At 43.2% G+C, this 27794-nt stretch overlaps 2 protein-coding genes across 3 annotated transcripts in view; one reads left to right on the top strand and one right to left on the bottom strand.

Moving 5' to 3' along the window:
- Window positions 1-174: 174 nt before the first annotated feature.
- On the top strand, window positions 175-12591 carry LOC119389844 (enolase). Of its 2 annotated transcripts, none has more exons than XM_037657244.2 (8): window positions 175-437; window positions 961-1052; window positions 2480-2704; window positions 3158-3443; window positions 6138-6304; window positions 9425-9614; window positions 10749-10865; window positions 11817-12591. In XM_037657244.2, exons 2-8 carry the CDS (start codon window positions 968-970, stop codon window positions 12049-12051), a joined length of 1305 nt encoding a protein of 434 aa, XP_037513172.1. In that variant the 5' UTR covers window positions 175-437; window positions 961-967; the 3' UTR covers window positions 12052-12591. The 2 variants fall into 2 exon arrangements, with proteins under 2 accessions (XP_037513172.1, XP_037513173.1); XM_037657245.2 differs by having other exon boundaries at window positions 253-368.
- Window positions 12592-17449: 4858 nt separating this feature from the next.
- Window positions 17450-27794, bottom strand: part of LOC119389842 (condensin complex subunit 1) — a 58118-nt gene continuing 47773 nt past the window's right edge. The window contains exons 29-33 of the mRNA XM_037657241.2: window positions 27502-27582; window positions 26422-26573; window positions 26302-26339; window positions 22241-22379; window positions 17450-21197 (exon numbers count right to left, since the gene is read on the bottom strand). Of these exons, the coding sequence (XP_037513169.1) occupies window positions 21019-21197; window positions 22241-22379; window positions 26302-26339; window positions 26422-26573; window positions 27502-27582 (589 nt within the window). The 3' untranslated portion in view covers window positions 17450-21018. The remainder of the gene's footprint in view (window positions 21198-22240; window positions 22380-26301; window positions 26340-26421; window positions 26574-27501; window positions 27583-27794) is intronic.

The following is a 27794-nucleotide window of genomic DNA, read 5'->3' as shown; positions in this document are numbered from 1 at the left end:
GTTCCAAAATACAAACATGCCCATCATTAAATTTTGTAGACATTTGCAAGTTGTCGCGCCATCTAGTAATAACAATACTAAACATAAAATTTATTTTAACGTTGTTTTAAATAATTATCAATTTATTTTTTAACGACAGGTAACGCAACAATCAGCAAAACTTACGTATTTCCTTTAATAGCGAGTTTGGATTTTGATGGGGAGTTTCGCAACTCATATGATTAAAGCAGTGTGGTTTTCGCTGTTCCCACTCTCAGGTCGCTTCCTCCTCGTTTCGTCGGTCTCGTTCTCCCGTGCCTCCCGTGCCTGCAGTGTGCGTGCCTGCGTGCCTGTGTGCGTCAGTCGATCGGCCAGGGTCAGTTCGAACGGTAAGCTCCTGTCAGACGTGCGCGGCCAGACAGCCTGCTCCTTCGCCGTCTTTGGAGCTTCTCTCAAACGTAAGCGATCGCGATTTCTCGCGCACCTTGCTGCGAGGCGGCGAGCGGTAGGGATCTCCCCGTCGGTAGCCATCCCAGCGAAGCCGGCCTTCTTGGGGTGACATTGTTCGACCTTGGGTTCGAAAAGGGACTGGCCCCCTCAGTACGGAAGCTAACGCCGCGACCAACGAATCGAGTAGCGCTTCCCGTCGTCTAAACTGTCGTTCGCGATTGCCTATTCTGCGTCAGCGCGATTTTTGTCGTTTTCGGCATTCAGCCGCGCACGAGCTACTGTTCGATCTGCAGGATCATCAAGATCGCGCTATAAAATTGCATCAGGGATAATCTATACCCGCTAATGCACTGGCTTGCCGTCTTGACAGTTTAGGTGTTGCATTGGCTTCGAATTAATTAGGTTCGTTGGGATTTTAGGCGTTCTTCGATACTTAAGCTCGCGTATACCTTGTGCCGGACCGTTTGTTGTGGTTGCCCACGGCTTCGGTTGTCATTTGGCCTTTAATTTCTTCGCCGATTTTTCTCGCAGAGCGATAATGCCGATCAAGAGGATTTACGCTCGCCAGATCTTCGACAGCAGAGGAAACCCAACCGTGGAAGTCGACTTGCTGACTGAGAAAGGTATGAACGACTGTTGCGGTATTCAGATAGGTCATAGGTCGGGGGATGATGCGGAGAAGGTCACGTATTCGCCCTGTAGCAGCGATGGATGTTGCAAGGTTTAGTTTTGTTGCCTTTGACGGGGGCTCGTTAGGTGGTATTCTTTAAAGCGCGTTGTCTTACCTGAGTAGCTCAGTTATCTTTCAAAAATACGTGGACACCTTCGGTTCGTGGAAAGCCGAGAGCTTTTGGCCAAAACCTTTATTCTATTTTGCTCATGTATGGAGACGTGGCTGTCGGCAATTGCAGTGCAAATATTGGCTGCCGTTTGGAAACCAGCTGCAGTAAATAAGTTTGCTATTAATTGCCCAGGGTCAAGAAACCACAGCTGTCACCGCTTGGAAGGTGGTTGTCATTCCGTTTTTTGGAAGGCATCCAAGAACACTAGGGTAAAAATAAGGAGCAGCACAAAGGCCACGACAGCAGTGCATTTCGAGTTTGCTTTTGAGCTTGATTTCATCCTTGATGACCTTGATGTCTCTAAGCGAATCCCTGCTTTCTTCTTGCTATGTTGCCAAAACTGGCTGTGTCTAGGACAGAACAATACGCTAGGCATGTCACATTCCCTGTTATTCCACGGGTATCTGTGGAATGGTGCCGGGTTGTGGAGCCTTTTTCATTGTCGATGCAGTTTGGCAATAGCCTTGAGTGGCATACTGCAGGAGGACTTTGTCTATGTCCATGGCACACATGGAGTTTTGGCATTATCGTGGAAATCTGCCGCCATATGAACGGGCCTTTGAAACTTAATCTCGTTAGTTATCGTTAGGCATGGTGTCAAGGTCGGTCAAGTTGTGGGAAAAAGAGGACTTGATGCTCAAGTGGAATATATTTCATTATGCCTAGCTTTTTATGCTTCTTCTATATACCTTTTGTTTGCTAATAACGTCAATTTTGTTTCGTTAACCATGCAATAAATTAATTTCAAAAAAATGTAAAAGCATGAAAATCTACAGAAATCTCTTAAACGGAACTGCTGCTGAAGTCGAACAACTGATACTAATATGATTGGTTTCCTACTTAAATTTGGCACCCCTGTTCATCTCTCAGTAGACTGAACTCCTGTTAAACAGAACACATTTTCCGGGTTCCTTTAGTTTCTGTTTAACGAGAGTGTATTGTGTCTGTTCTTTTTTTGGCTGTGTGTAGATTTCTCCGTGTCGAAGCTTTAGAGGGAAGCTGGAAACTTAGTTCAAACCAGATTAGTTGAATTTTATTTCCTTAGTAGCAGCTGCAGTATGATCTGGTTCATAGTAACACCTATTAAAACATATCTTCATTCAGTCTTTCCTTGATGACGTGACTGATGTTCCGAGCCACTATAGCCCAATTTATTGTGTTCTGTCCCCCTAGCTGGTTTTCGCAAACACAAGACTCGTTTTTCGTAGGACTGTTCCGTGCTGCCGTGCCATCCGGAGCATCAACTGGCATCCACGAGGCCCTTGAACTGCGCGATAATGACAAGACCAAGTACATGGGCAAGGGCGTGTCCAAGGCCGTGAACAATGTGAACCAAATAATTGCGCCCCAAGTCGTTGCCAAGAACTTTGACGTCACCGACCAGACAGCCGTTGACGAATTCATGATTCAGCTCGATGGCACCGAGAACAAAGGTGTGTGCTTCTGCTCGGGTTGTTAGCAGGAGTGGGCTTGTGAGAGTGCCTGCGGCTTGCACTGCCTTGAAAGAACTTGCTTAGGCAGCCTATACACAGTAAAATGCGCGTATTTGTTCACTTCGAATATAATGAAAAAACTGATAACCAAAGTTTGCACTGGAGGGTATGTCAATTGTCATATTTGCTCATATATTTGCTAAAGCCCGCAATTGCTGCATTGGTGCATCTGCCTGTCTGTCATTGCTGACCCTGCTGCTTCACGAAAACCAGTATGAAATTCAACAGCTTCACTGTGAAATTTAAGAGCGTAAATAAAAACATCATCTGCCTTTGACGGAGTTGTTGTATGTTAACTTTTTTAATGGCTGCAGCGTTAAGCCAAGTTGTTTTCCCATGTGTTAGGCAGCAACTACAGGGTTTTGCGTTAATTTTCCTCATGTCCGCATGCAGGCAAGCTGGGGGCGAACGCTATTCTCGGCGTTTCGCTGGCAGTGTGCAAGGCGGGCGCAGCACAGAAGGGCGTTCCACTCTACCGCCACATTGCCGACCTAGCGGGCAACTCGAAGGTGATCATGCCAGTGCCCTGTTTCAACGTGATCAACGGCGGCACCCACGCCGGCAACAAGTTGGCCATGCAGGAGTTCATGCTCATTGCAAATGGCGCCACCAGTTTCACTGAAGCCATGCGCATGGGCTCCGAAACTTACCACCACCTCAAGAACGTCATCAAGAAGAAGTGAGGATCACCAGCTGCTTCCTCTGTTTAGCATGTGACGCCACACACACATTCGCGCTTGAGTTTGCCTCCAGGGTACTCGAAGGCTCCATTTTTCTGCCTCTGAATGAATTTTGAGCAGGTACTGTACTCTTATCCTTTAGCTTAAACATTTAGCATACACATTTTTGCTAATTTTTGAATCTCTGACTGCTGCTGTTCATCGTACTTCTGCGAAATGTAAAAGCTTTGTAGCACTGGCAGAATAGCAATTTATTAGGCATGCCAATGCCTCCTAGCTTTGTTACACTGCCAGTATGTTTGCATTGTCAATGCAGATAACAAGTTAGCATTGTCCTTTGAGCTTGATAAAGGACAATCTACCAGTCATGGGAACGTCTGTTAGCTTTTTATCACTGCCAGTATGTCTTCACTGCATTTTCAATGCACGTAACAAGTTCACATTGTCCTTTGTGTTTTACAATGCTTACTCGCTCCATGCCTGGTAAATTGCTATGCCACCAGTGCTACATAACTTTTACATTTCGTGGAAGCACAATGAACAGCAGCAGTCTGAGATCAGCAAAAATTCTTGTGTTGAAAAGTTAGGAGTGTACTTCTGAAATTCTCTGAAATTCATTCAGAGGCGGACAAATGGAGCCTTCAAGTACCCAGGAAGCAAAGTCAAGCGCAAATGTGTGCGTGGCATAATATAACTTTGTACTGTCAATGCGTACAGAGATGGCATAGTAGCCGAACGCTTGAACAGATATGGCACAGCTTCATTCCCACAAACCACTGTTGATCATTCGATTCTGTCTTTTTGTGAACTCTGCGTTTAAAGGGACATTAAAGTGAAGCCTTGAGCAAGTTTTAGACAGACTAGTTATTCTTTCAGAACTGTCCATCATATATTTGCCATCATATATTATAAGAAAATGAAGGTCGAAATTCCATTTTTGGGTTTTGCACCAAAACTTAGCGTGTAAACGTCACCATGACATCTTTTTTTTTTTTTTGCGTATTTTGCCCACATTGGCTCGATGGAATTTTCTTAAACTTATATGTAAGGGCTTTAGGTCCCAGAACGCAATGTAAACTCTTCGTGCCGATTAACAATTACGTAGGCCCTAGTATCTATGATGTCTTGGCGAGCTCATGTGAGAAGAACTTCAAGGCAGTGTTGCCATCTGTATTTCCTTATTGCACATTTTTTCACTGACCAAAACATCTTCTTGTGGTAAGAGTGGTGCTTTCGGTTATGTGAAATTGTAATTTACCAATGTGAGAAAAATCTTTTCATTTTTAGATGCGAAGCATCTTGTGGCAGAGTTCAATCCGGTGGTGGTGGTGGTGGTGTGCGGCGTGACCACCCTTACTGTGCATGCGCAAACCCTCTCCCTCCCCCTCTCCACTCCACTCCCCATTTCCACTCCAACTATCCCGCTCTCCTACGCTCCCCCCCTCTCACGTGCCTCATTCTCTCCTGCACAACGCTGCGATGAGCACAAGTGCATGCGCGTCCCCTCTATCTCCTCTCCTACGCTCCCCCCTCTCGCGCGCCTGTCGACCGCGTTCTCTGCTCGCCCTGTGAGAATTAACGGCCAGCCTAGAGGGAAGACACGATGCGCATAGCGTTCCTCTTCGCGTTCCATGACGCGAGGTCGGTAGCATGCCCAATGAACACCAACGGAACGCTATCATGCAAGTGCTCCGGCTTCGCATTATTTACTTCGCATGGCCTCATGGTCCCCTTTAGCGGGAGATTGTTTAATTTCTTTTTTTTGATGTCCCTTTAATGATCGTAAGTCATCTGTGTGCCTGTTGTTGAGTTTACTAGCGCAGAGGCCTAATGAATGTAAAGTTCGGTACTCTTATTAAAGGGACTGACAACAGATATTTCTCGACCTAGTCTTTTACGGTATAACGAAAAGCTCCCCATCAGTAGGGGTTAAACCTGCAGTGGTTGATTCCAAAAGCGCGTGGATATTTTGTAAGCAGAATTTTTTATTTGAGAAGCCACTAAAAAAGTTAGTCCCTTCTCCAGCAAGGCTTAGAAGCGATCCCGATAGCCCTCCTCGCAAACTGTTCATTACGCTCAACGTTTTGCTTTCACAGGATTGAGTGCAGCTGTGGTTCACCACCTTCGTTTTGACGTTTTCAACCATTTCTGAATATAAAAAGCAAGTAGAATAAATTTCCCGAACGCTCATCGTCGCATGGAGTCCTTTTAGCACCTTGCGAGCCAGGCGCTCCTCGTACTTTGCCAACTTGTCTACAGGTGCCGCTGGGCCTTCAGCTAACAACTTTATTGCTGCGGCTCGTGAGCATCGCATTATATATCAAGCGAAGACAGCGCCACTGTTCTGCTCAGTACAAACATAGGTGTATTTGCATAGATTAAGTTCAAAAGATTTTCTACACTAATATAGAGACAATTAACCACGTACACCAGTAAAAGGTCACATGATGAGGATCATATGCGTCTTCAATTTTTTGCCGCGTAGGGCGCCAAAAGTCATTTTCCGCGACTTGAGTGAAAAAATAAAAACATAAATCCACGTTCAGTTTGAAAAACGTGGTTCGTTCGAGCCAATACAATCTTCCCATGAGTGGTGTTATCTCAGTTTGTGTTCTAAGCGGTTGTCTGTCCCTTTAAGCCCCCACTGTGTGGTGCGCATAGGCTTCAACATTGGCGTCTGCACTTTCCAACAGGTTCGGCTTGGACGCCACTGCCGTTGGTGATGAGGGTGGCTTTGCCCCGAACATCCAGGACAACAAGGAGGCCCTGGAGCTGATCACGGAGGCCATCAAGGCAGCTGGCTATGAGGGAAAAATTCACATTGGAATGGACGTGGCTGCCTCTGAGTTCTTCAAGGATGGTGAGGAACGCTTACCACTTTACGATTTTAAGCACAACCCTTTCCATGCGAGTGAAGATTATTTTTATGTATGAAGGGCCTGTTAATTGATTAGCCTGAGAACCTCTGAGCTCTGCCAGCTGTCTGAATAAACTGAAGTAAGACCAAATACGTCCAAATTAACAAGGACCAGATGGCACGTCTAAATTAACTGAATTCCCAAACTAATGAGGCCAAATTAACGAGGTTTTACTGTATAGGAGTCTCTTCCACTAGCTCTTAGAGGATGAGGAAACATACTGCAATCTCTGCTTGCAGGGTGATCACCTCTCTAACATTCAAATGCAGTTAAAGCTCAATCCAATGAAACTTGATTTCACGAATTTCCCAATCTAACAAAAAAAATTCATTCCCCAGCAGTTGCCCACAGAGTTCAATATTGTGACCAACTTTAATTAAAACTTTAGGGATGGGCAAATAGTGAATTTGAGGTTCGAAGCGAATCCAAAGCAAATAGTGATTTGGTCGAATAATTTCGAATCGAATAGTTCAAATAGCATGTACCACATATTATTATGAAAAATGAACATATTTTTCTTGACCGTTGCACAATATTTTTAAGGATTGTAGCTAGGTATGAGTGAATGTCACTTTTTTGGTTTGAAGTGGAAGAAACCTTGAATAGTATAAAAATTTGAATAGCAGTAGGGTGGAAGTTATAAGTGATACAATACGTTACAATTTAAAAGTTACACTTAGCGCATATAAGCCCATATCACACACTTCTAAACTTAAACAAATATGTACATTTAACCTTGAAGTGTGGCTTCGCGGCAGTGCAGATTCCCCCTGGTCGGGGGGCTTCACGGCACAGCAACCCAACGCTGCAGTGAAACCACCTTTACAGGGGTCATGTGCGATTAAACATAGATATATTCGTCCATTTCGGACACTTCGAAATTTCGAATAATATAAATTCGTATCGAAGCGAATTCGAATACTTTCATATTCGTTCGAATATTCGAAACGCCCGAATATTTGCCCATTCCTATAAAACTTTCATGGCACTGAACTCAATTTAATGAAGTTTTTCAATAAATGAGTGAAAATGTGCTCATTTTTTTCCCAATTTTCCCAGGTTCGGCTTCAGACATGCGCTGTAACGCTATCGCATTAAAACATCTATCCACCCTATTCACGACACTGATTTGTTTTGACGAAGCTGCACGCCGCAGTTGGTAGCACCTCTGCATGTCGAATGGCGCTGGGCGGTAGTTGTCTCTGCAAATACTCTCACAAGAACAGTGTTTGCTTTTGTTATTTAATGTTTTATGCGACAGATGGCACTGATCGTCTCCTTGGAACTTTCTTGCTCTGTCTGTTTGCACATTAACTGCATTCGTTCTCCGTGTTTTTGAAAATCGGCAGATTTTTGTATTTTCACGCGACTGTCTACCTTGTCTGTATCGCCTTGACATGAGAAAAATCCATGCTCAGGCTGCCCTGCAGACTTTTCACACACGCATGCGTGTATTAGTGGGAAATGAAATGCTGCGGGAGCTTTCGAGCAACCATCCGTTACAATTTTAGATATCGAAGGACCGAAAAATTTCTTGATTTTACGAAATTACCGTTATAACAAAATTCGAGTGCCTTCATCACTTCATTCACCCTTTGAAGGTTTTCACCGTACATGTACGGCATAGCCTACATAGCCTATATGTTTAAAACGCATGCCTTCTTCAATCATTCCTCTTGCTGAACATGTGCTGCCACACTTCGGGAATACGTGGAATTTTTCATGCACCGATGTCTCTTCGTTATTGTTTCTTTGCTTCCCAAAACTGCGCACCGGCTATCGCTTGCCCAACCGAGCGCGTTCGCGATGCGGCTGGTTTAAGATGCACGCTTTTTTCAATCGTTTCTCTTGCTTAGCATGTGCTGCCACACTTCACGAATAGGTGGAATTTTCATGCACCGATGCCTCTGTTTTTTGCTTCGCAAAGCTGCGCACACCGCGGTGCGACTGACTTAAAAGGCGCGCCTTTTTCGACAATTTCTCTTGCTTGGAATGTGCTGCCAGGCTTCGGGAATACGTGGAATTTTTTTCATGCACCGATGTCTCTCCGTTGTTTTTTTTTGTTTTGTTTTGTTTTTTGCTTTCCAAAGTGGCGGTTTTCACTTGCGCATCAGAACGCGCGCACACAATGTGGCTGGTTTCGGTTTCGTCCTTCGGGTGGTTCTCGCATCTCGCACCCACAAAGCTGATGGCTGTCTGGTTTCTAATCTCTCAAAGGGTGACCGTTTGCGACTCTCATTTCTCCCCAGGGCGCGATTACATCTGTTTACGTGTGGCGCTAAACTGCACTTAACGCCGCTGCCGTGGTTGCGTTTTCTGTTTTGGAGAGCACGAACATTTTTTACCGGAAAAGTACTCTGCTGCACTTATTTTTGTATGTCTGTGATCTATGTTTAATACAATGCATAATATTTATGTTACTAACCATGTGTATATAGCAACAAAAATGATTTGTTTATCACTATGGTCACGCAAAAAAAAAAATTTTAGACAATTTTTTTCTTAAATAGAATCGTCTCAAGAATTTATTTCAGCAATAAAAAAATGACACATTTTTGGACTGCATTTCGCGAAAAAATTCGACCCTCAAAGGTTTAGAGTTTCAGCTGTAGTCACACTGTATCTACTGTGTCTGTGATCATTATGCAAGTGAATGCAGTAGTGTTGCAGCTGTTTGTCATCATAAGGAAAGTGCATTGATGATATAGCAGGTCAGTGCTCTGCACAGCATGCTTTTGCTGGTGTATTAGAATTATAGATGGCTGCCTGATAATTTGAATGATAGGAACATTTCGGTGTCCCTTCATATACAATTGTAACTTGGTCTTCAATGCTATAGGCACCCTTGTGCTTCACGTCAAGTCGGGCCATAAAAGTTTATGGATCATGTTAGCACCCTTTCCGATATGCCACACTACTTCAATTCTATCAGAGGCAAAATAAGGAAGACTCTGAATCAGATTTCACTGTCATTGCTTCTAAATGTGATTACAAGTGAATTTTACCAAGGCAGTTGTATCGAAAACTAAAGCGGATGCATTGAACAATTCACTTTCCTGCAGGCAAGTATGACCTCGACTTCAAGAGCCCGATTTCCAACCCCGAAAATTACGTCGACCCAAGCCAACTCCAGGCTATGTATGAGGATTTTGTCCGTTCTTACCCTGTTATTTCTATTGAGGACCCCTTCGAGCAGGACCACTGGGATGCCTGGACTACCTTCAACGCATCCACCAAGATCCAGATTGTCGGGTAAGTATTTGCTGGAGAGTCACGCGAGACAATTTATAACACCATCAATGCTTGTATCTTCGCATCTCGAAGTACCAGATAAGAAAGCCTAATTATCTAACTGTCAAGTCATTTGTGGCATGGGCTGGGGCCCTTTTTCATTTCCGTTTTTCTTTTATTTCCCCACCGGCAGGTTACAATATACATGTCATGTATATTGTAACCTGCCGGCCATGGTGCCGACAGTTTCCAATAGTGGTTTATAGACACAACTACTAAGTTAGGTGTGTTAGTCTTCTGTATCTCGCTGGGCTTGTTATCTTTAGCTGAGGTAGGCTACATTCGTTTTTTGTGCTGCTATGACCAAAAGGGGCTACTGTAAAACATTGCTTGAGAAGTACTGAAGGTTAAAATGTAGTTGCAAAAAATCCCTGACAGTCTCATAAATCCTTATGTATTCGCTCACTGCTTGAGCCATAGTGGCTCATCATATGCCTTCCCGTTAGTGCGTACCACAGTAACTTTTTCACATGAAACTTAACTGCGCCCCCTCAACTCATTGATGCCACAATGAGCCGCAGGAGGTATTCAGGTCTTTTTGGTTAGTGAAGAGAGAGTCTTTTTGGTTAGTGAAGAGACTGGTCAATCAATGATTCAGACTTCGCACGATTGCGATGCCTTTACAGATGCGCATCGGAAAAGAACGAAGGCAAGATGGCGGCCACCAATGAATGTGCTAGTATGACTCACTGCTGAAAACCTTATCACAATAAGCATCTTCAGCTATTTGCTTGGCTGCACCTGTGGCATAGCGCTAGTCTGTTTGCTGTACGCTTTTAATTAATAGGCAACAACATAAGTGCACTGAATTGTGTGAGATCACTTTCATAGTTGCACTGCCTCCAGCATTGGTCCACCTTTCGTAGACGAGGTCAATGATGACAACGTGTGATGTCATGATATAGTTCCAAATTTTGATCTGTGACAACATAGTGCCGTCACGTGGCCCTTTTTTTGTACGTAGACGGATGAGGAAGGACACCGCAAAATCTAGGTGTGCCATTTACGGCTTCGCTGTAAAAAAAAATTTTGTTTGGGCTGCTTGTACTGGGTTAGTGTCTGTTAATCTTAACCCCTGCTTTTTAAACTTTTCAGAGATGACTTGACCGTCACCAACCCCAAGCGGATTCAGATGGCAATCGACAAGAAAGCCTGCAACTGCTTGCTCCTCAAGGTCAACCAGATTGGCACCGTCACTGAGGCAATCAGGGCGTAAGTCGAATGGCAGTGTTTCTTTTGGCACTGCATTTCTCCCTGTGGTTGTTGTGATTTTGTGAATCCTGACATAATTAAGAGTGCAGCTGTGAGCTTGGTGAACACAGATTTGAATGGGCTCCGCGAACCAAACATGTTAAGTATGGGTTTTTTTTACTTTATCCCATACTTACCCACTTTTCTGTGCAGTGATGGATATCTGAGAAATGAGGAATAAAACAGAAGCTGCAGCATGGACTTGATTTTAGATCAAGTCCGCTGAAGTGTAGAAAAAGAAACATAGCTCTTAAAAGGACAGGAAAGGCAAATATCTAGTCTGTATATGTTGTTAAAATTACGTTCTAGAAACGTTGTAGCACCTGTTTTGTGCCAAGGAAAGGCTTAATTTAAGAGAAAGTATTGTTTGAAGGGTCTGCATTTGGGGTTCTTTAACGTGCACCTAAATTGAAGTGTACACGCACCTCAAACATTTTTGGTGGCGGCAAAAATGTTTGAGGCCCGTGTACATAGATTTAGGTGCACCTTAAAGAACCCCAGGTGGTCGAAATTTCCGGAGCCCTCCACTGTGGCGTCTCTCATAATCATATCCTAGTTTTGGGACGCTAAACCCCAGATATTTTGCACTTGACAGGAATTAGCTGGACATAGCTGTTTGATAAAAAAAAAAGGCTGCCACAAAAACACCAAGACTGTGTAATCATGACTTACATGGCATGATTTACATGACCTGAAAGAAGGGAATTTATCATCACTTGTCATTTACGTTTGTCATATGTTCATGTCATGCCGTGCCAATTTTGTCATATATAATGAAATGTCGAATGTAGACTGCACAACGCAGATTGAACGAGGACATAAGACACAACACAGATGGCGACTTCAACTAAGCTTTTTTAGTGCGACTGCCAGAAATATATACAAGCTGGCCATGTGCTCCTTTACATGCAGTCACCAGCTGGCACGCAAGAACGGTTGGGGTACCATGGTGTCCCACCGCAGTGGCGAGACTGAAGATTCGACGATCGCAGACATCGTGGTGGGTCTGAGTGCAGGACAGATCAAGACCGGCGCCCCCTGCCGTTCCGAGCGTCTGTGCAAGTACAACCAGCTGCTGCGTATCGAGGAGCAGCTTGGAAGCAATGCTGTCTATGCCGGAGAGAACTTCCGCCACCCCCTGGAGTAGGCCAAGCCCAAATGGAAACACTGCCGCCAAACCCCTTAACCCTTCCTAGACACATTGTAGCGGTGACAAGCCAGTCTTCGTAACAGCCTCGTTTCTTCTTTGCCCCGGTGCTTGAGTCTGTTCTTTTTTTTTTTTTTCCTTGGAAGTCCCGCTAGTCACCAAAAATAAAATTTGGCAGTGCTGATCTGTTGTGGTCACGAGTCCCAGGTGCCATCTGCCTCGAGCATTAAAGGCATTATTGGCATCACGCAGTGGCATAGGCATTAGAAGGGGCGACTTGAAGATCCAGTGAAGCACTGCTGTGTATCGCTGCATGCTATTGCTTTAGCAGGCATTTTTCAAGTTCCTGTGTGGCGCGAGTTTTGGAAATCAGTTTTCGTCTTCCTACTTGACCTGTTCCTCTGCTCTTTCTCTACGTGTGTGTGTGTGTGTGCGTGCATGTACAACACAGCCACTCTCTCTCATGTTTAGTGATCAAAATCTCCTGGGGCTGTGCAGCCATTTGAGAAAGTTGCGTGAATAAAGGTATGAGAAAATTCACTTGTGCCTCGTGTTCAATAACCTATACACCGGATTTCAGTAGGCGGCGACGACACAGTATCTCGACCACATGGGAATGCCCCACACCGCCCTGCCTACCTAGAATACCCAAACTCCCCTCCTCCCCCGTCACGGTGGTCTAGTGGTTATGGTGCTCGACTGCTGACCCGAAGGTCGCGGGATCGAATCCCGGCCGCGGCGGCTGCATTTTCGATGGAGGCGAAAATGTTTGAGGCCCGTGTACCTAGATTTAGGTGCACGTTAAAGAACCCCAGGTGGTCGAAATTTCCGGAGCCCTCCACTACGGCGTCTCTCATCATATTGTGGTTTTGGGACGTTAAACCCAATATATTATTATTATTAAACTCCCCTCCTCCCAGTGCGAAGGAGCTTTCCAGCACTACCCTTAATGGACCAGGGAAGACCAGACTGTCTTTGCTGGTCAGCTGGATTGCAGCAGAAAATTGGGCCCTTCACTGAGGGCTCTGCCCCCTGGGACTTAACAAGGAAAAATCAAGTTCTGTACTACACTAAACCTCATAACAGTCAACATCTGCCATGAAAATAACTTCGTTATATCCGGAAATTTGCTATAAACGTTTATTTGTAACACTGTAGCTATGACAAGACTATTCTTCATTCACTACGTTATAACCGATAATTCGTTATATCCGTGTTCGTTATATCGTGGTTTGAGTGTATGTACAGTAGACTATTGTTAAACGGAACCTGAAGGGACCAGGAAAACGTGTTCCATTTACCGAGATGAACAGGGGTGCAGAACCCAAGTATGAAACCCAATTATAGAGGCAGTTCCATTTAAGCAGCAGTTCCATATAAGAGATTTCTGTTTACTGAGTCTACTGTTCTACTATAAGTTCAAAGTTTAATGTAGTACAACTGTTTGGTTGGTGCATGTGAGAAGACTTACTGGAGAAACCTCCTGTGCCGTTCAAACATTTCCCAAGTCTATGGCTAAGGTTCTCACGTGCCGCTAGCACACTGAAGTGTGAAGGTGAAAGGAACCCCTTGCATTTTATCGTATATAGCTTTAGTTCGTATTGGAACAGCTACACGCTAGCACACATACATACAATCCATATTGTATAGGTCTGGATTTCAGACTGTATCGTGTCATAGCTGTATGTAGAGTACCGAATTTTATTCATTCCAGAAAAAGAGCTAGCTTAAAGCTAGCTCTTTTTCTGACTCTTGAGTCATTCCACTATGACCAGCGAATCTGTTTCGCACACAACAGAGGTGACATGGCAGAGGCCAGTTTGGTATCAAAGGCCAGATTGTAAATCAATGTTCAAACTACTGTGCCGAGTACTGTGACACATCAAGAGTGCCATCGAGTTGCTCACAATTGGTGATCTTTGCTCGCCAAGCCCACCTACAAGACTGCAGTCTCTGCTTTGCAAGATGAGTAGGCCTCATTGCAATGCAATGTGGGGAAGCCAGCTTACATCAATCCCCTCAGAGGGGCCTTGCAACATGAGAGTTCATACAGATTTCAAAGGAGGAAATTCAAGGATACTCGGTGAATTTCAAAGGCCCGTCACACGTTTTTCAATGACTAAAGATGGTATCCAAATGATTTTTTTTACTATAATGTTTCAAATTCTGCCTAAATTTATTGCACTTATACATATACAGTTGAAACTTAATTAATTAATTAATTAAGTCACCACCACGCTCAAATTCCTTTTTAAAACGGGACACTTGTAAAATTGAGAAGAGTTTTTCAGCCCTTCGAAACCTAAGATTGTAACATAGAGACACCCAAAATCTACCACGCCATTGTTTTTGCCACTAAGCCACGCATACTTGTGTGACTTGTCTGTTCAGGTGTAGCGATCATTGAGCGTCAGATATGTGGTCAAGGCGATGTGGGCCGGTAGACAGTCACGTGAAATATGGCATGCAGCCGAAATGCAAAGACAGGGAGAATGAACGCAGTGATTATGCAAGCGGGACGAGAAAGAAGTTGCGAGTAGACGATCAAGGTCATCTGTAGCATAAATAATGAAATAACGAAAACACACAGTAGTGTTGTTCCTGTGGGAGTGTTGACAGGAACAATAAACCACTGCAACCCATAGTACCACCTGGTACATAACACACTGTTCCGTGTATGCGAGTGTGGTGTAGCCTTGTCAAAATATAAACCAGGCTTATTTTAACGCAATAGCGTTAGTGCCTGCGCATGAAAAAAAAAAAAGCCGTCCGTGTAAAAAATTTTAAAATTAGCGCTTTTTAATAATTTATTTAAGAAAAACTTTCTTAAATTGGTTTTGGTTCCAAGTTCATTTTGTTAGTTCGGGTCGACAACGTTGAACCTTATGTGAGTACCTGCCGGGGAATGCAAATTTATTCCTTAGATTGGGAACTAAAATATGGTTTTGTTAGATCCGAGTTCTAACTGTATTATTATACTGTAGAAAGTCCAGCCAAGATGCCATCTAAAGTACTTCCCAACACGCAACAAATATTCAGGACGGGTGCCGAGACTTCTCTAGTATTAGCAAGGCTTGACATCGTTAGAGTGTATTAATCACGACGTGCACCGCTCGTTTCACAGGGAAAAAAGTTGCATAAATGCAGAATTAGACATGTGAAGTCGTAAGGAGATAATTAGAGAGAGGGAAAGCGAGACAAGATGAACTGACGTGTGAGGAGTGAAATGAACGATAGTACAAGACATGAACAAACAGAATACATGCAAACTCGCACTGTGTATTGTTTCTGAAATGGAAAGTTCGCAGCATCGGCGCTAATCTACAGGGGCGGTTCCAGGGGGGGCAGCTGCCCCCCTAAAATTTCAGTTTGCCCCCCCCCCCGCCCCCAAAGTAAACACATTCAAACATATTCTTTTTCAAGGTTTGCAAGGACCTGTACGAACCCTGCAATTTTTAGATTTTTCCAAGTAATCATTGAATGACCTCATTAAAGGAGTGCCTCACGAATCGGCTGCCGCTAAAAATTTTAGAATCTGTCAAGTACGAGCGGAGTTACAGTGATTTATCTCACGCTGTAAAAGCGAACACACTGAAAGCTACGCAGTAGGTGGGGGGGGGGGGGGGGGTGCGGTGACAAGGAGGCAAGAAGCTACTTCATTTCGTCAGCGCGCCTCATGACCTTGAGTGCTTCCTTTCTTTTTTTTTTAAACGACGGCTTACTTTCACAGACGTCGCGGTAACTATGCTGTTCACGATGCTCAAATCAGCCAATGGCTGGACTTTGCCGTTGGGGTTTATGGCGTCATTTGTCGAGATAAGAGAATCGCAGAAAGCCTTGACTACCGATCCGCAGCGTTTTCTGACCATGCTGAAAAAGTTTTGCAGGGCCCCTTTAAAGGGCCCCTGAACCACCAAGAGGTCGAAATGTAGTTGTGGCATTGCAGTTTGGCATCACGTCACCATTCTGAACTCGATGTGCGCATTTACTTGAAATGTTAAAAAATTATCGAGGTGGTCTAGGAGCCCCTTACAGTCGGCTTTACTTCTAAACACATTGCATTGCTGGGAAGAGATTTTTCCAGGGCCAATAGAACCCGCATTATATCAAAATATGAAGGCCCTAGGGACCCTTTTTTTATTGCTTTATTGTTTGCAGTTGCCGGAAGAAACGCACATGTTCTGGCAGAACATGTCCCGACAGAGCACAGACATGGCTGCTGCTGTACGGCCACTGAATTAAACATTTTTAATAGGGGTGTGCGAATATTCGAAATTTCGAATATTTTTCGAATAGTGTTTGCTATTCCATTCGATTCGCACTAGAATTTTACTATTCGAACTTCCCAAAGACAAATACAGTCAACGTCCGATTGAAAGTGACCCCTTCAGATTTTTAATATGCTTCACCTCATCACACCCCGGTATTGCGACAAAGCTGCCTTCCAAGCTCCGTTACGGTCGAACTTTGCTAAGACACAGTCAACGTCCGATTGGAAGTGGTCCCTAGATTTTCAATATGCTTCACCTCATCACACCCCGGTATTGCGGCAAAGCTGCCTTTCAAGCTCACTTACGGTCGAACTTTGCCAAGAGACATAATAAAAATGTTTTCTACCACCACCAACGTCCGATTGGAAGTGGTCCCTAGATTTTCAATATGCTTCACCTCATCACACCCCGGTATTGCGGCAAAGCTGCCTTTCAAGCTCTGCTACGGTGGCAAATGTATTAACTCAAGAAAACGCTGGTTCCAACATGGAGATGAAAGATGTGGCAGAGTAGGAGGCTCAATGCTGTTTTGGGCCTGAAATTTGGGCAGAAAGTCCGAAAAATTGGACGCCGAAGCTTTTTAGCATCCAAAATTTCAGATGTTCTTATATATCGACGTCTACAAGGCAGATTTAGAACTCCGGACTTGAAGGGAGCACACCCTTGTCCACCACATCAGTTGGGCTTCCACAAAAGTTGAAAGAGGAGGAGAGGCTGAGGAAATGGCATCTTTGCGTATCACATGTAAAGTGTTGTCGGCAACACTTTGGTTGCACCAAATCATGTATGTAAATGCAATTCGGCCTCTACATCGCCTTATTCTTGATAAGACAACTATGAAACACCACCCCGCCAGTGCTTCATCAACCTATCGAAATGAAGCACTTTCATGTTGTTATCTCATAACAATATGCTTAGGAATTCCCTTTGACTTTTTTTCTGCAATTTCACTTCGAAGTATTCGAAAAATATCCTAGAAATATTCGAAAAATATTCGATTCGATTCGCACTCACACTTCAATATTCGAATTCGCTTCGCACCCAAAATTTTGCTATTCGCACAGCTCTAATTTTTACACATCAGTGCTTCCGCTGCTCCCTAGGGAGTGCTAGGGGTTTCCTGTTGACAGACATGAAGAAATCCTACCAAGTCACATACAGCTTCACTAAAAAAGCACAGACAAATTTCGACGGCACAGTACTTTATTCTTCAGCACACACATTGCTTGAGGCCTTCAGCCCAATGACAGTGTTTTTAACATATATGAGAGCACAGTAAATGCAATGCATTTGTGGTGGCTACAGAGAAAATGTTAGTGATAATGAGAGATGGGGAAATATGTACAATGATGATGGCATGCAGCAGCCATTAAAAGAGGCCAAATTTGTGACCACAAATTGAACAATGCATAAAATTCCCAATGAGCTTGCCATTATGGAAAGCCAAGATAGAAAAATTCTGAATTTCGAAATGATGTTGATGCATGCATTGGTTCTATAGGCAAAATAATTGAGTACATACATAAAGATGGACAGTATTGTTGCTTCACTTTAACAATTTTGAAAGGTGTGTGGCAGAAATGCCCATATCTCACTACACAAATTTTTCGCAGGCTTTCTACATATGCTAAAAACCCAAGAAGAGCACTGAAATATTTCTGTCGTGAAAATATGTTATTACAGAGCTCTGAACACTACACACGAGACCTACTCGTATGTTAAGTATGTCAACAGCATGTCAAGCACCTCTGCAATGGATGCACGTACTACAGATAAGCAACAGATCTTCATACTAGTGAGTCCTTTACGCAGCAAAGCTTGTTGGGTAGTGCAAGGCTGTACTTTATGTCTTATCTGTTCGTCACAAATGGCCTTTAATACACCCTGCTAATCATACCCTCCTTCCTGAAAAATGAAAAAGAAATACCAGGCGGACAAAATGCAACAATATGTATGCCCAGGAACGTCTTGACTGTTTCCTTCCATGTCGTGGCCTATCAGGCAACATCATAAGGTGGCTTGTGCACAGCTACAAATGAACATTGCAAGCGCCAAGTTTTAGATTTGTTGGCACATCTAATTTTCAAACATTGCTCAGCTCATTTCTTTACAAGTGCTTTTTGTGGATCCTGATTTCTGCCCCAAGTTCAGTGCTAAGCACTTGAAAAGATGCACTTAGCTGTTTGTATTTTTTGCCACCCAGTCATACCGTAACACCCAAACCTTAGCTCCCATCTATAAATGCATAAGGCATATGTACAATGCAAAATGGAGAGAAGTAATCGCATGAGAGCGTTAACAAAGTGATGATACAATAGTAATAGTCTAGTGACAATGTCTCTATGATGGTTCATTTCATTGTGGAAAAAATGGGAGGCCTGTGGAGTGAAACTACCACCAAAGTTACTACAGCCACAATAACTAAAGAAAAAAAAAACTGTACAGCACAGCAAATCAGGAGGCCATGCATACTGGCTAAAGATCACACGCACCGTCAACAGACTTCGAGGGCCTATTAAAATGCACCTCACTATGCGATAACACGACAGCATACCCTTGTGAAACGCGCAACACGTTTGTGACAAATTGGGAAAAGTGGGCAAAGCCAACTTGCAACAATTTTCAGGGCTTCAAAACCAAGACGTTAATATGGTGCGTGTCGTAAGCTCTACCCCAATTCGCATTGTGTGGTGGAAAACGCAGAATATAGCGAGAAAGTTGACCTAGTTGGTGGTTGTTTATTTTAAATGCAGAGTACATCTGACTATAACTAATAACTACAACAGAAAATAAGCGCTGTCATCCTTGTCTGGTGTGTCTTAGTGTGTTTATTAGATATACAGGGTGCTCCATTTATCTCTAGCCAGAGTTTAAAAATATGTCGACATACCCCATGACCATGCCGCCAAACACATGTCGCTGACTACTGCATGGAGTAAGCCGCACTATTTTTTGTGTTCTGCTTAATTGCTTAGTTATGCAAGTTTAATTAAACAACTTTTGAAGCAATGAAACGAGAAAGTTGTAGGTTGGTTTGCGAAACGTCCGATTAGAGACAGTTCCTAACGTTTTACCTATTCACTATATTAGCGTTTTCCTGCTTATTACAGATGCTTGAGACAGACAAAAAAGATACCATGTGACATGCCCACTTGTGCGCTGTGATTGCAGCGCCCCCTAGCGTTCCACATACAAACGATATACTTCTGCAGACGCAGCAGTTATTGCTTGTGCTGCCGCAAGCAACAGGTGCATCATCGCACAGCCACCACCATCATCACTACCCTGTCGCCTCTTAAGTGGGAGCACACCCGGCCAAATGCTATGGTCAGTTGCACGTGGTGCGTTGGAAGACACTGTAATCAACACATGCATAGGCGCGTAATCAGGCTATTAACTAACAGTTAATAGATAGAAAGTTACAAACTGTATAACCGGATGTTTTGGAAACCGACCTAAAATTTTCTCACTAGATATTTTTGCCCAGCTTCATTGCTTCAAAAGTTAGTTAATTAAAAATGTCTAATTAGGCAATTAAGGAGAACACAAAAAACAGTGCGACTTACTCCATGCAACGGCCAGCAACATGCATTTGGCCACGTCGTCATATTTTTAAACTGGCTAGAGTTAGCTGGACACCCCGTATAATCGGTCAGTAGTTGTATATGGTAAATTACAAGATAAATGCAGAACATTTATTTTATTGCTCAAACTACAGGTGGCCAGGCCGTAGGTGTGTGGCTTTCATTTTGTTCAAGTTTGATTCTTCTTCATTACGAACATAAACTAAAACTTGAAACGATGCCCCTTCCATAGCATCTATTATGGCATGTGACCTCAGTTCATCTTAAGGCCCAGCTAAAATACAATTCACATAAAGCCGACGACAAGGGTTCGGAAGACTGTAAAATCAAGGGTTACCTTTCTGGATGAAAAAAAAAAAAAGGTAAAACAAATGAGCGAAAACTTGCAATTAGATCTTCACATATGTATATGACACTTCCACTTTATGTAAATGCATTGAAACAGCACAGGACAAATGGTAAAAATAATAATAGCAATACTGTCATTTATAAAATAAAACAACATGGAGACAAGGTACAGTGCACTAGGCCCATACAAACAGTCAGTGCTGGTGCTAACAAAAAACAGTTGTAAAGTAAATAGATTTCTCGAACCAAGAATATACAGTAGTTACAACTTCTAAAAAATTTATACTTTTGTTCACCCGCATGCTTATGGCAGTAGAAGGATATAAAGAGGCTTCATAAAGTAAAAACAGAGACCAGAAAAAAACCAAACAAACAAATAAAACCCATTCCATTGTCCAGCGACCAAGGCAGGATTTTCTCTTTTGTGTCTGAATCGAGGCCATCTGAGCTTCAAGGTGTGCTGTTTGCTAGATGTAGTCATATCATATAAAAAGAACCCACAGCTAAATTAGCTTAGAGCCAAAACGTAGAGTATACGAAAGCAAAGATATAAAAATACTGTGGCAGTGTCTGTTCTTTCCTTACATACACTCAACTTCCGAGGAACCTGACCATGCATTAATGTAATAATGCATCTGCTGTAGAGCGGCACTGTCATGCGAGTGGCAGCATGAACATGTATCTCGAGCATGGCTACTCATGTTAGGCTTGCTCGAGCCCGCGGACTTCATTCATCATCGCCCTCGTCAACCTCGGCCTCGCTGCTATCGCTGAACTGTATTTGCACCTTGCACTGCCGCCGCGGCAGCGCTTTCCGCGTGGATGGTGGTGCCGAATTCCTGGTCTTCTTCATCCTCGTCGCTGCTCTCGGAGAGGCGAGACATCTTCCTCTGGCACCTTCTCTTGCCTTTAGCTTTAGCTGGCGTCTTCTGACTCCTTGGTGCTGTGCGTAAAAGGAAAAAAAAAAAAGAAAGAAAAGATAGACAACATAAAAGAACCCTTGCTAGACAACTCAATCATTAGATTGAGACTGTATGAAGAATATGCTGATGTTATTATTTTATTTATTTATTATTATTTAAAAGTACCTTACAGGCCCCTGGAGGCATTGCGTAAGGGGGGTAATGCATTATCCAGCATTTACTACCCTTTAGCCAATTAAAGCCATTTCTAGTTATCATTTAGCAATATTAGTCAACATTAGCAATCATTCAGCAATCTTTAACCAACATTAGTCTGTGCTAACTAGCACTAGTAGCATGTGTGTATCGTATTTACTCTACTGTAACGCGACCACGATTGTAATGCGAGGGGTGACTTTTCATTTTGTCCAGGAAGAAAAAATAAAATTTTGGTATTCAGTTGTAACGCAAGGGTCGACTTTAGGTAGCAAAAGTCCTGGAAAAAAAACTCGCGTTGCATTCCAGTAAATACGGTAAATACGGCAGCTTTCGTCAAATGCTCGATTATATTCGCAACATGCTGACCAAAACAGATTGTCCACACCAGCCAATGCTATATCCCAACATGAAAATGTATATAGAGCTGCGCACAATTTTCACATTAGGGAATATTGTAATTGTTGGCTAATTCTTTTTCCTTTTTATCACTACTGCAATTTCCTGCATTTGCATCTGTGTAAAGTACTAAAACCTTAGTGATACGAACAGTGCGAAATATTCCTATGACCTGTCACTCATATGGCCGAAACATAGACAAAATCATAAAAAGCGAATTTACTAGAGGTCAAACGAATTTTTGAGTGTTTTCTGATTACGTATGCTGCTCCAGGCACAAGGCGATACGAACCAGCTTGACGATCCACATCTGATGCGTCTCTGAAACTCGCTATTACACGATCTCGTGTTGGTGTCTGTGTCGTTTACGACACAGACACCAACGCTGTAGTGAACGCTGAAGCTCGTGACGTTTGTGCTAATCCAACTGGAAATTAGTGCCGCAGACAGGAGTGTTATGGTTGCTTACTCGCGCAAGACTGCTTGTTCCCGCGCTTGGTGGCCGTCGCTTGCGCAATGCCTTTCTTTGTCCTCTGCACCAGCTCGCTTTCGGTGAGGCCCTTGTTCCGCAACTCTTCAACCAAGTCTTCCAACTCCTGGAGAATCACCTGCGGAGAGAAAAAAAAAAAAAACAGGAGAACTCGTTCGTCACGCACTCCATCGTTCAATAAAGAAAGACAACAACCGGAGGTGCAAATTTTCCACCTTGCGGGGGGACATGGCCCTTTAGCTACCTTTTGGAGAGCAAGATTTTTACAAAACTGAGAGAGTTACTAGGTAAATGAGCATATCACGATAATCTGGAATCAGAAATGTATGCAGTACAACAAAAATGGATGTTCTAAACCCACTTGAACAAGAGTAGCGGTATATCAAACATTCGCGAGCGAAATCCCAGCTTGACATTGAGCACTTGCAGTTCAGAGGCCCAAGCCATGCCAAAGTCTCATGATGGTGCGATGGAACAATCACGAAATTTTGCCATGCTCCTGCATTTTACTAGTAACTGTGAAGAATCAACCCGTGCTAATGTAGTTAGTTAACTCTGTTGAGAATATAACTAGAGCTGTGCGAATAGCAAAATTTTGGGTGCAAAGCGAATTCGAATATTGAAGTGTAAGTGCGAATCGAATCGAATATTTTTCGAATATTTCTTGAATACTTCGAGGCGAAATTGCAGAAAAAAAAGTTAGAGAGGATTCCAAAGCATATTCTTATGAGATAGCAACATGAAAGTGTTTCTTTTCGCTAGGTTGATGAAGCACTGGCGGGGTGGTGTTTCATAGTTGTCTTATCAAGAATGAGGCAATGTAGAGGCCGAATTCTATTTATGTACATGATTTGGTGCAACAAAAGTGTTGCCAACAACACTTTACATGTGATAGGCAAAGATGTCATTTCCTCAGCCTCTCCTCCTCTTTCAACTTCTGTGGAAGGCCAACTGATGTGGTGGACAAGGGTGTGCTACCTTCAAGTCCGGAGTTCCAAATCTGCCTCGTAGACGTCGATATAGTATAAGAACATCTGAAATTTTGGATGCTAAAAAGCTTCGGCTTCCGATTTTTCGGACTTCCTGCCCGAATTTCAGGTCCAAAACAGCATTAATTGAGCCCCCACCTCTGCCACATCTTTCATCTCCCTGTTGGAACCAGCGTTTTCTTGAGTTAGTACATTTGCGACCGAAGCAGAGCTTGTAAGGCAGCTTTGCCACAACACCGGGGTGTGATGAGGTGAAGCATATTGAAAATCTAGGGACCATTCCAATCGACATAACTAGGGACGTTCAGCGCAATAACACGGAGCCACAAGAAAGAGACACAGTTATGCATCTTTACCAACCCGCCCAACTCGCCGCACTTGTCATTCCAATCGGACGTTGACTGTGTCTTGGCAAAGTTCGACCGTAACGGAGCTTGAAAGGCAGCTTTGCCGCAATACGAGAGTGTAATGTGGTGAAGCATATTGAAAATCTGAAGGGGTCACTTTCAATCGGACGTTGACTGTATTTGTTTTTGGGAAGTTCGAATAGTTCGAATAGTAAAATTCCAGTGCGAATCGAATCGAATAGCAAACACTATTCGAAAAATATTCGAAATTTCGAATATTCGCACACCCCTAAATATAACTTTTTACTGGGTTATGCTGTGCCCAGAAAAACAAGCGATACTCATTCACAACGAGAGCCGCGAGCACAAACATCGATCAGCGAATCTAGATTTGTGGGTCTAATCTCTTCTATTTATATGTGTATCATAATGCATTCTAGAATAACTACTGGTACAATTGCCGTATGTTCAAGAATATGCATGCATGAATATGCACTGCGTGTGCTGCTATCCAATTAGACAACACTTTTGCTATAACCGGAATTCAGGAAAATTTGGATGACAGTGATAACTCGATAATACTACAACAAAACTTGGTTATAATAGGAAAACACAAAAAACAGGGTTGATCCCTCCGTCATAGGAATCAGTATAACACGAAAGTAAAAAGTGTCCTTACAGAAGTAGTTGAATGTTTACTGTACATTGATATAAGAAAGCTTGCTCAATGCCTATTGGTGTTTGGCAGCTATAGCACCGTTTAACGTGGATGCACCCATGTTGATGCTTGGTGGTACATCTCCATCCCGACGACTAACGTCCATGATCAACGATTAGACAGACCTTTGTGGTAGCTGTAGTAGTTAATGGTGAGAGCATAATCAGAGAGAGCGGTGTGACAGCCAGAAGAGCATCGACTAAGGTCGCCATTCCGCGGCACGTTAAAGAGTAAACAGAATACCCCAGCCGGACTAGTGGGAAACGGAAAGCGTGTCGTGTCTCCCTTCTAGCCCAGCCGCGATTTTCCTCGGGGTGAGCGTAAGCGAGGAACGCGGCGTTACAGAGGCAGGCGCACGTCGTAGAGCTTTTTTCAATATGGATGGATGCTATGAGCGAGGCCGAGGCTTGGGCCAAGGTCGCCACCTTGCAGTGTGTTAAGGCATTGACAAAATTGCACTTCTGCGATTGGAAACACGCTGAATGGGACGGACGCGTAGCAATGACGCGTTGCAGGAGCTAATCGCGAAAGCCATGGTCATGATGCATTACTTCACTTTACTGCTCCCAGAGGGTGACACCACCCCATTACGATATAAAACTTTGAGTGCGAATAAATGATGCAGGACGAACTAGTTTATTTGTGCTAAATAAAGGTTTTACATATCATAATGTGATAACGACTAGCCCACCTAGCTATCCTGACAGCACCCCACCGACCAAGAGCACTGTGAGAGGAAAGTGTGAGATAAAAGGTGCATTTGTAAAGTCTCCAGAGTGTTTGACGGTGGCGCAGTGGATAGCATGCCTGGCATCTGTTGTCAAGGGCCGAGAGGTCGTGGGCTCGACTCCCGTTTCTGGAAATTTTTTTAAAAGTTTTATTTGCCTTCGGACCGTGTGCATTTTTTCGACGTCATTTCCGTGACAGAAATATGTCACTGAAATCTTGGTGGACCCCAGCATAGAACACTTTCGTGTTAAAAATTAACATGTGACATTTGCCATTAAAATCTGACAAGTTGACATATTTAACTAATACGGCTTCCTTAGCCTATCAGAGTGGAAAAGAGTGGACAAGCAGGGGTGTAGCTAGAAATTTTTTTTTAGGGGGGGGGGGTTCAACCATACTTTATGTATGTTCGTGCGTGTGTTTGTATGTGTGCGTGTATATATACGCACCCCCTCCCCCTTGGCTACGCCCCTGGGTCACAGTATGGCTACCACTACTACTTTACTCTGATTGGCTGAAAACACCAACTCTATGGAGGTGGACTAACAAGGCAGAATGCAACAGCGCATTGCATCTTAGGTATTCTTTATCTTCTGTGTCTACCAACTGTGACCACGTATCCATGCTACTGGTATCTCACTCTACTTATTGTTTCTATCCATCCTCCATTCCTCACGGAAGGGTGCAAAATTGTATTCTAAAAATAAAATGAAATGCTGGAGTCTTATGTGTTAGAACTGTAACGTGATTATGAGACAAGATATTAGTGGGAAACACTGGATTAATTATGACTACCTCAGGCCCTAACATGACACCCCAGTATCATTCTTGCATTCCGTCTGCATCAAATTGTTCCTGCTGCAGTGGATTCAAACCCACAACCTCAAGCTTAGCAGCACTACACAATGGCCAGCGAATTACCGCAGCAAACTAGATTTTCCACTGCTTCTTTTGCCAATCTCTCTCTCTCTCTCCTTGTTTATGGTGCGTTCACGTCTCCCAAGGCAACATTCTGGCTCTAAAAAGCTGAAGACGTTTTATAGCATACTAACAGTTCTACATGAATAAGCCAAAATGTAACAGAATAGTGAAATATCCTAACTCCAAAAGTAGAATGTGAAGAATGGTTAAGTGACCACTGCAGTAAGCACCCCTTTCTGAATGCTGTATTTGTGACAGAAAAAAAAGAAAAGAAAAAAAGAGTACATGCACAGCACAAGATTACCACCATGGCTTATTTTTCGATTAATCACTCACCTTGACATCAGCCTTCATTACCTGGGCTTTCTTTGCATCTGCAACAAAGAAAATATGTCACATAAAGCCATAACTGAAACATATAATAAACACGATAATTTAAGAAAAGACATATCTCACTTGATATTATGCCCGTGATACTCTCGTATACAGCGTCCACGTGCATCTTGTCGGCAAAGCACACAACATTTTCGTGGAGCTTCTTGATGCCCCGTTCTCCGAACGGAATCAGTGACAAGCAGAACGCAAGGTCGCGCCAGTGCCGCTCCGTCCTGCATTTACATGCGCAAGCAGTTGCATATTTTAGATCGTTACACAAATGTCTCCGAAACACCTTTACCGCATCGGCAAGCACTTCAGACAACTTGCATACACACCAGAAAGCATTGTTAACACACACTCATACCTAATCATAACAAAGTTGCATCTGCCACGAAAATAACTCGTTATATACGGAAATTCGTTATAAACATTTATTTGTAACACTGTAGCTATGACAAGACTATTCTTCATTTACTTCGTTATAACCGATAATTCGTTATATCCGTGTTCGTTATAACGAGGTTTGAGTGCATTAACAATGTACAAAATTGCTATATCGCAGCTCAGTACACTAAATTCTTTAAGCAAAATGATGCCATGTAACAACGATAATCCTGAACTACTTATTTAGAATTTTTTTAAAAGTTTAATTATGTCTCGACATCTTCTTTAACATTAAAAAAAACGAATTGTTAAGAAACCTTCCAATTGTTGGAATGCAGCAAAAGAAAACAACCCCCAATTTTGTAAAAACAGCCTCAGACCTCATTATTGTACTGCACCCAGATGACTTAGAAATAAGCTCTCCAGGATGTTTCTAGGAGTAGCAACATGTAGAGGTACATACACTTCGACTTAATTGGGGCAGGGCATGGATTTGGCCAATCTCTGTTAAGAAATACATACAGCCCAATTAATTTACTGGGTGTCTAAGTCACTAAGAATACCGGAAAGATTCCTATCAGGGCAAAGCTAGTCACCAAGGTTGCCAAAAACTCGGTAACTTAGTGACTCTCTCACTAAGTTACAGCACTAATGCATGTCACAAGTGTGAGTGACCACTTCAGTTCTGTTCTAGTTCTGACACTTTTTGTTTGTAGTAGTCGCAGTAGCAGCATTATTCATAGCTGCAACAACAGCAATAATAAGCATACTTACGTCATAATCATGAATCTGAAGCACAGCTTTTCCACAAAGTTTTCGAGTTGTCTGTCCTTGTTGATGCAGGAGAAGAGCAGCCTAGAAAGCGAAAAAAGAAAAGTAAAAAAAAAAGAGAAAGAAAACGTTAGATCAGTGAATCACATTCTTGACCAATTCTAAAATAGGTCTGACATAGAGAAAGCCGTGTTACAAATACTGAGTCACGAATACACAGTGCTGTAACCTTGCTACAGTAACCCTGCTTACGGTTCAATTTCGACTTACCTGCTGCTGTGAAAAAATCCCGACAC

The sequence above is a fragment of the Rhipicephalus sanguineus genome, chromosome 4 (assembly GCF_013339695.2).
Source record: "Rhipicephalus sanguineus isolate Rsan-2018 chromosome 4, BIME_Rsan_1.4, whole genome shotgun sequence".
Lineage (NCBI taxonomy): Eukaryota > Metazoa > Arthropoda > Arachnida > Ixodida > Ixodidae > Rhipicephalus > Rhipicephalus sanguineus.
Note: the sequence above shows the minus strand (reverse complement) of the source record. Positions and strands in the feature narration are given on the sequence as shown.

Coding starts and splice junctions, on each gene's coding strand:
- LOC119389844 (XM_037657244.2), top strand. CDS start 968: ATGCCGATCAAGAGGATTTACGCTCGCCAGATCTTCGACAGCAGAGGA. Junction 3,444..6,137: donor AAGAACGTCATCAAGAAGAA/GTGAGGATCACC, acceptor ACTTTCCAACAG/GTTCGGCTTGGACGCCACTG. Junction 6,305..9,424: donor CTCTGAGTTCTTCAAGGATG/GTGAGGAACGCT, acceptor ACTTTCCTGCAG/GCAAGTATGACCTCGACTTC.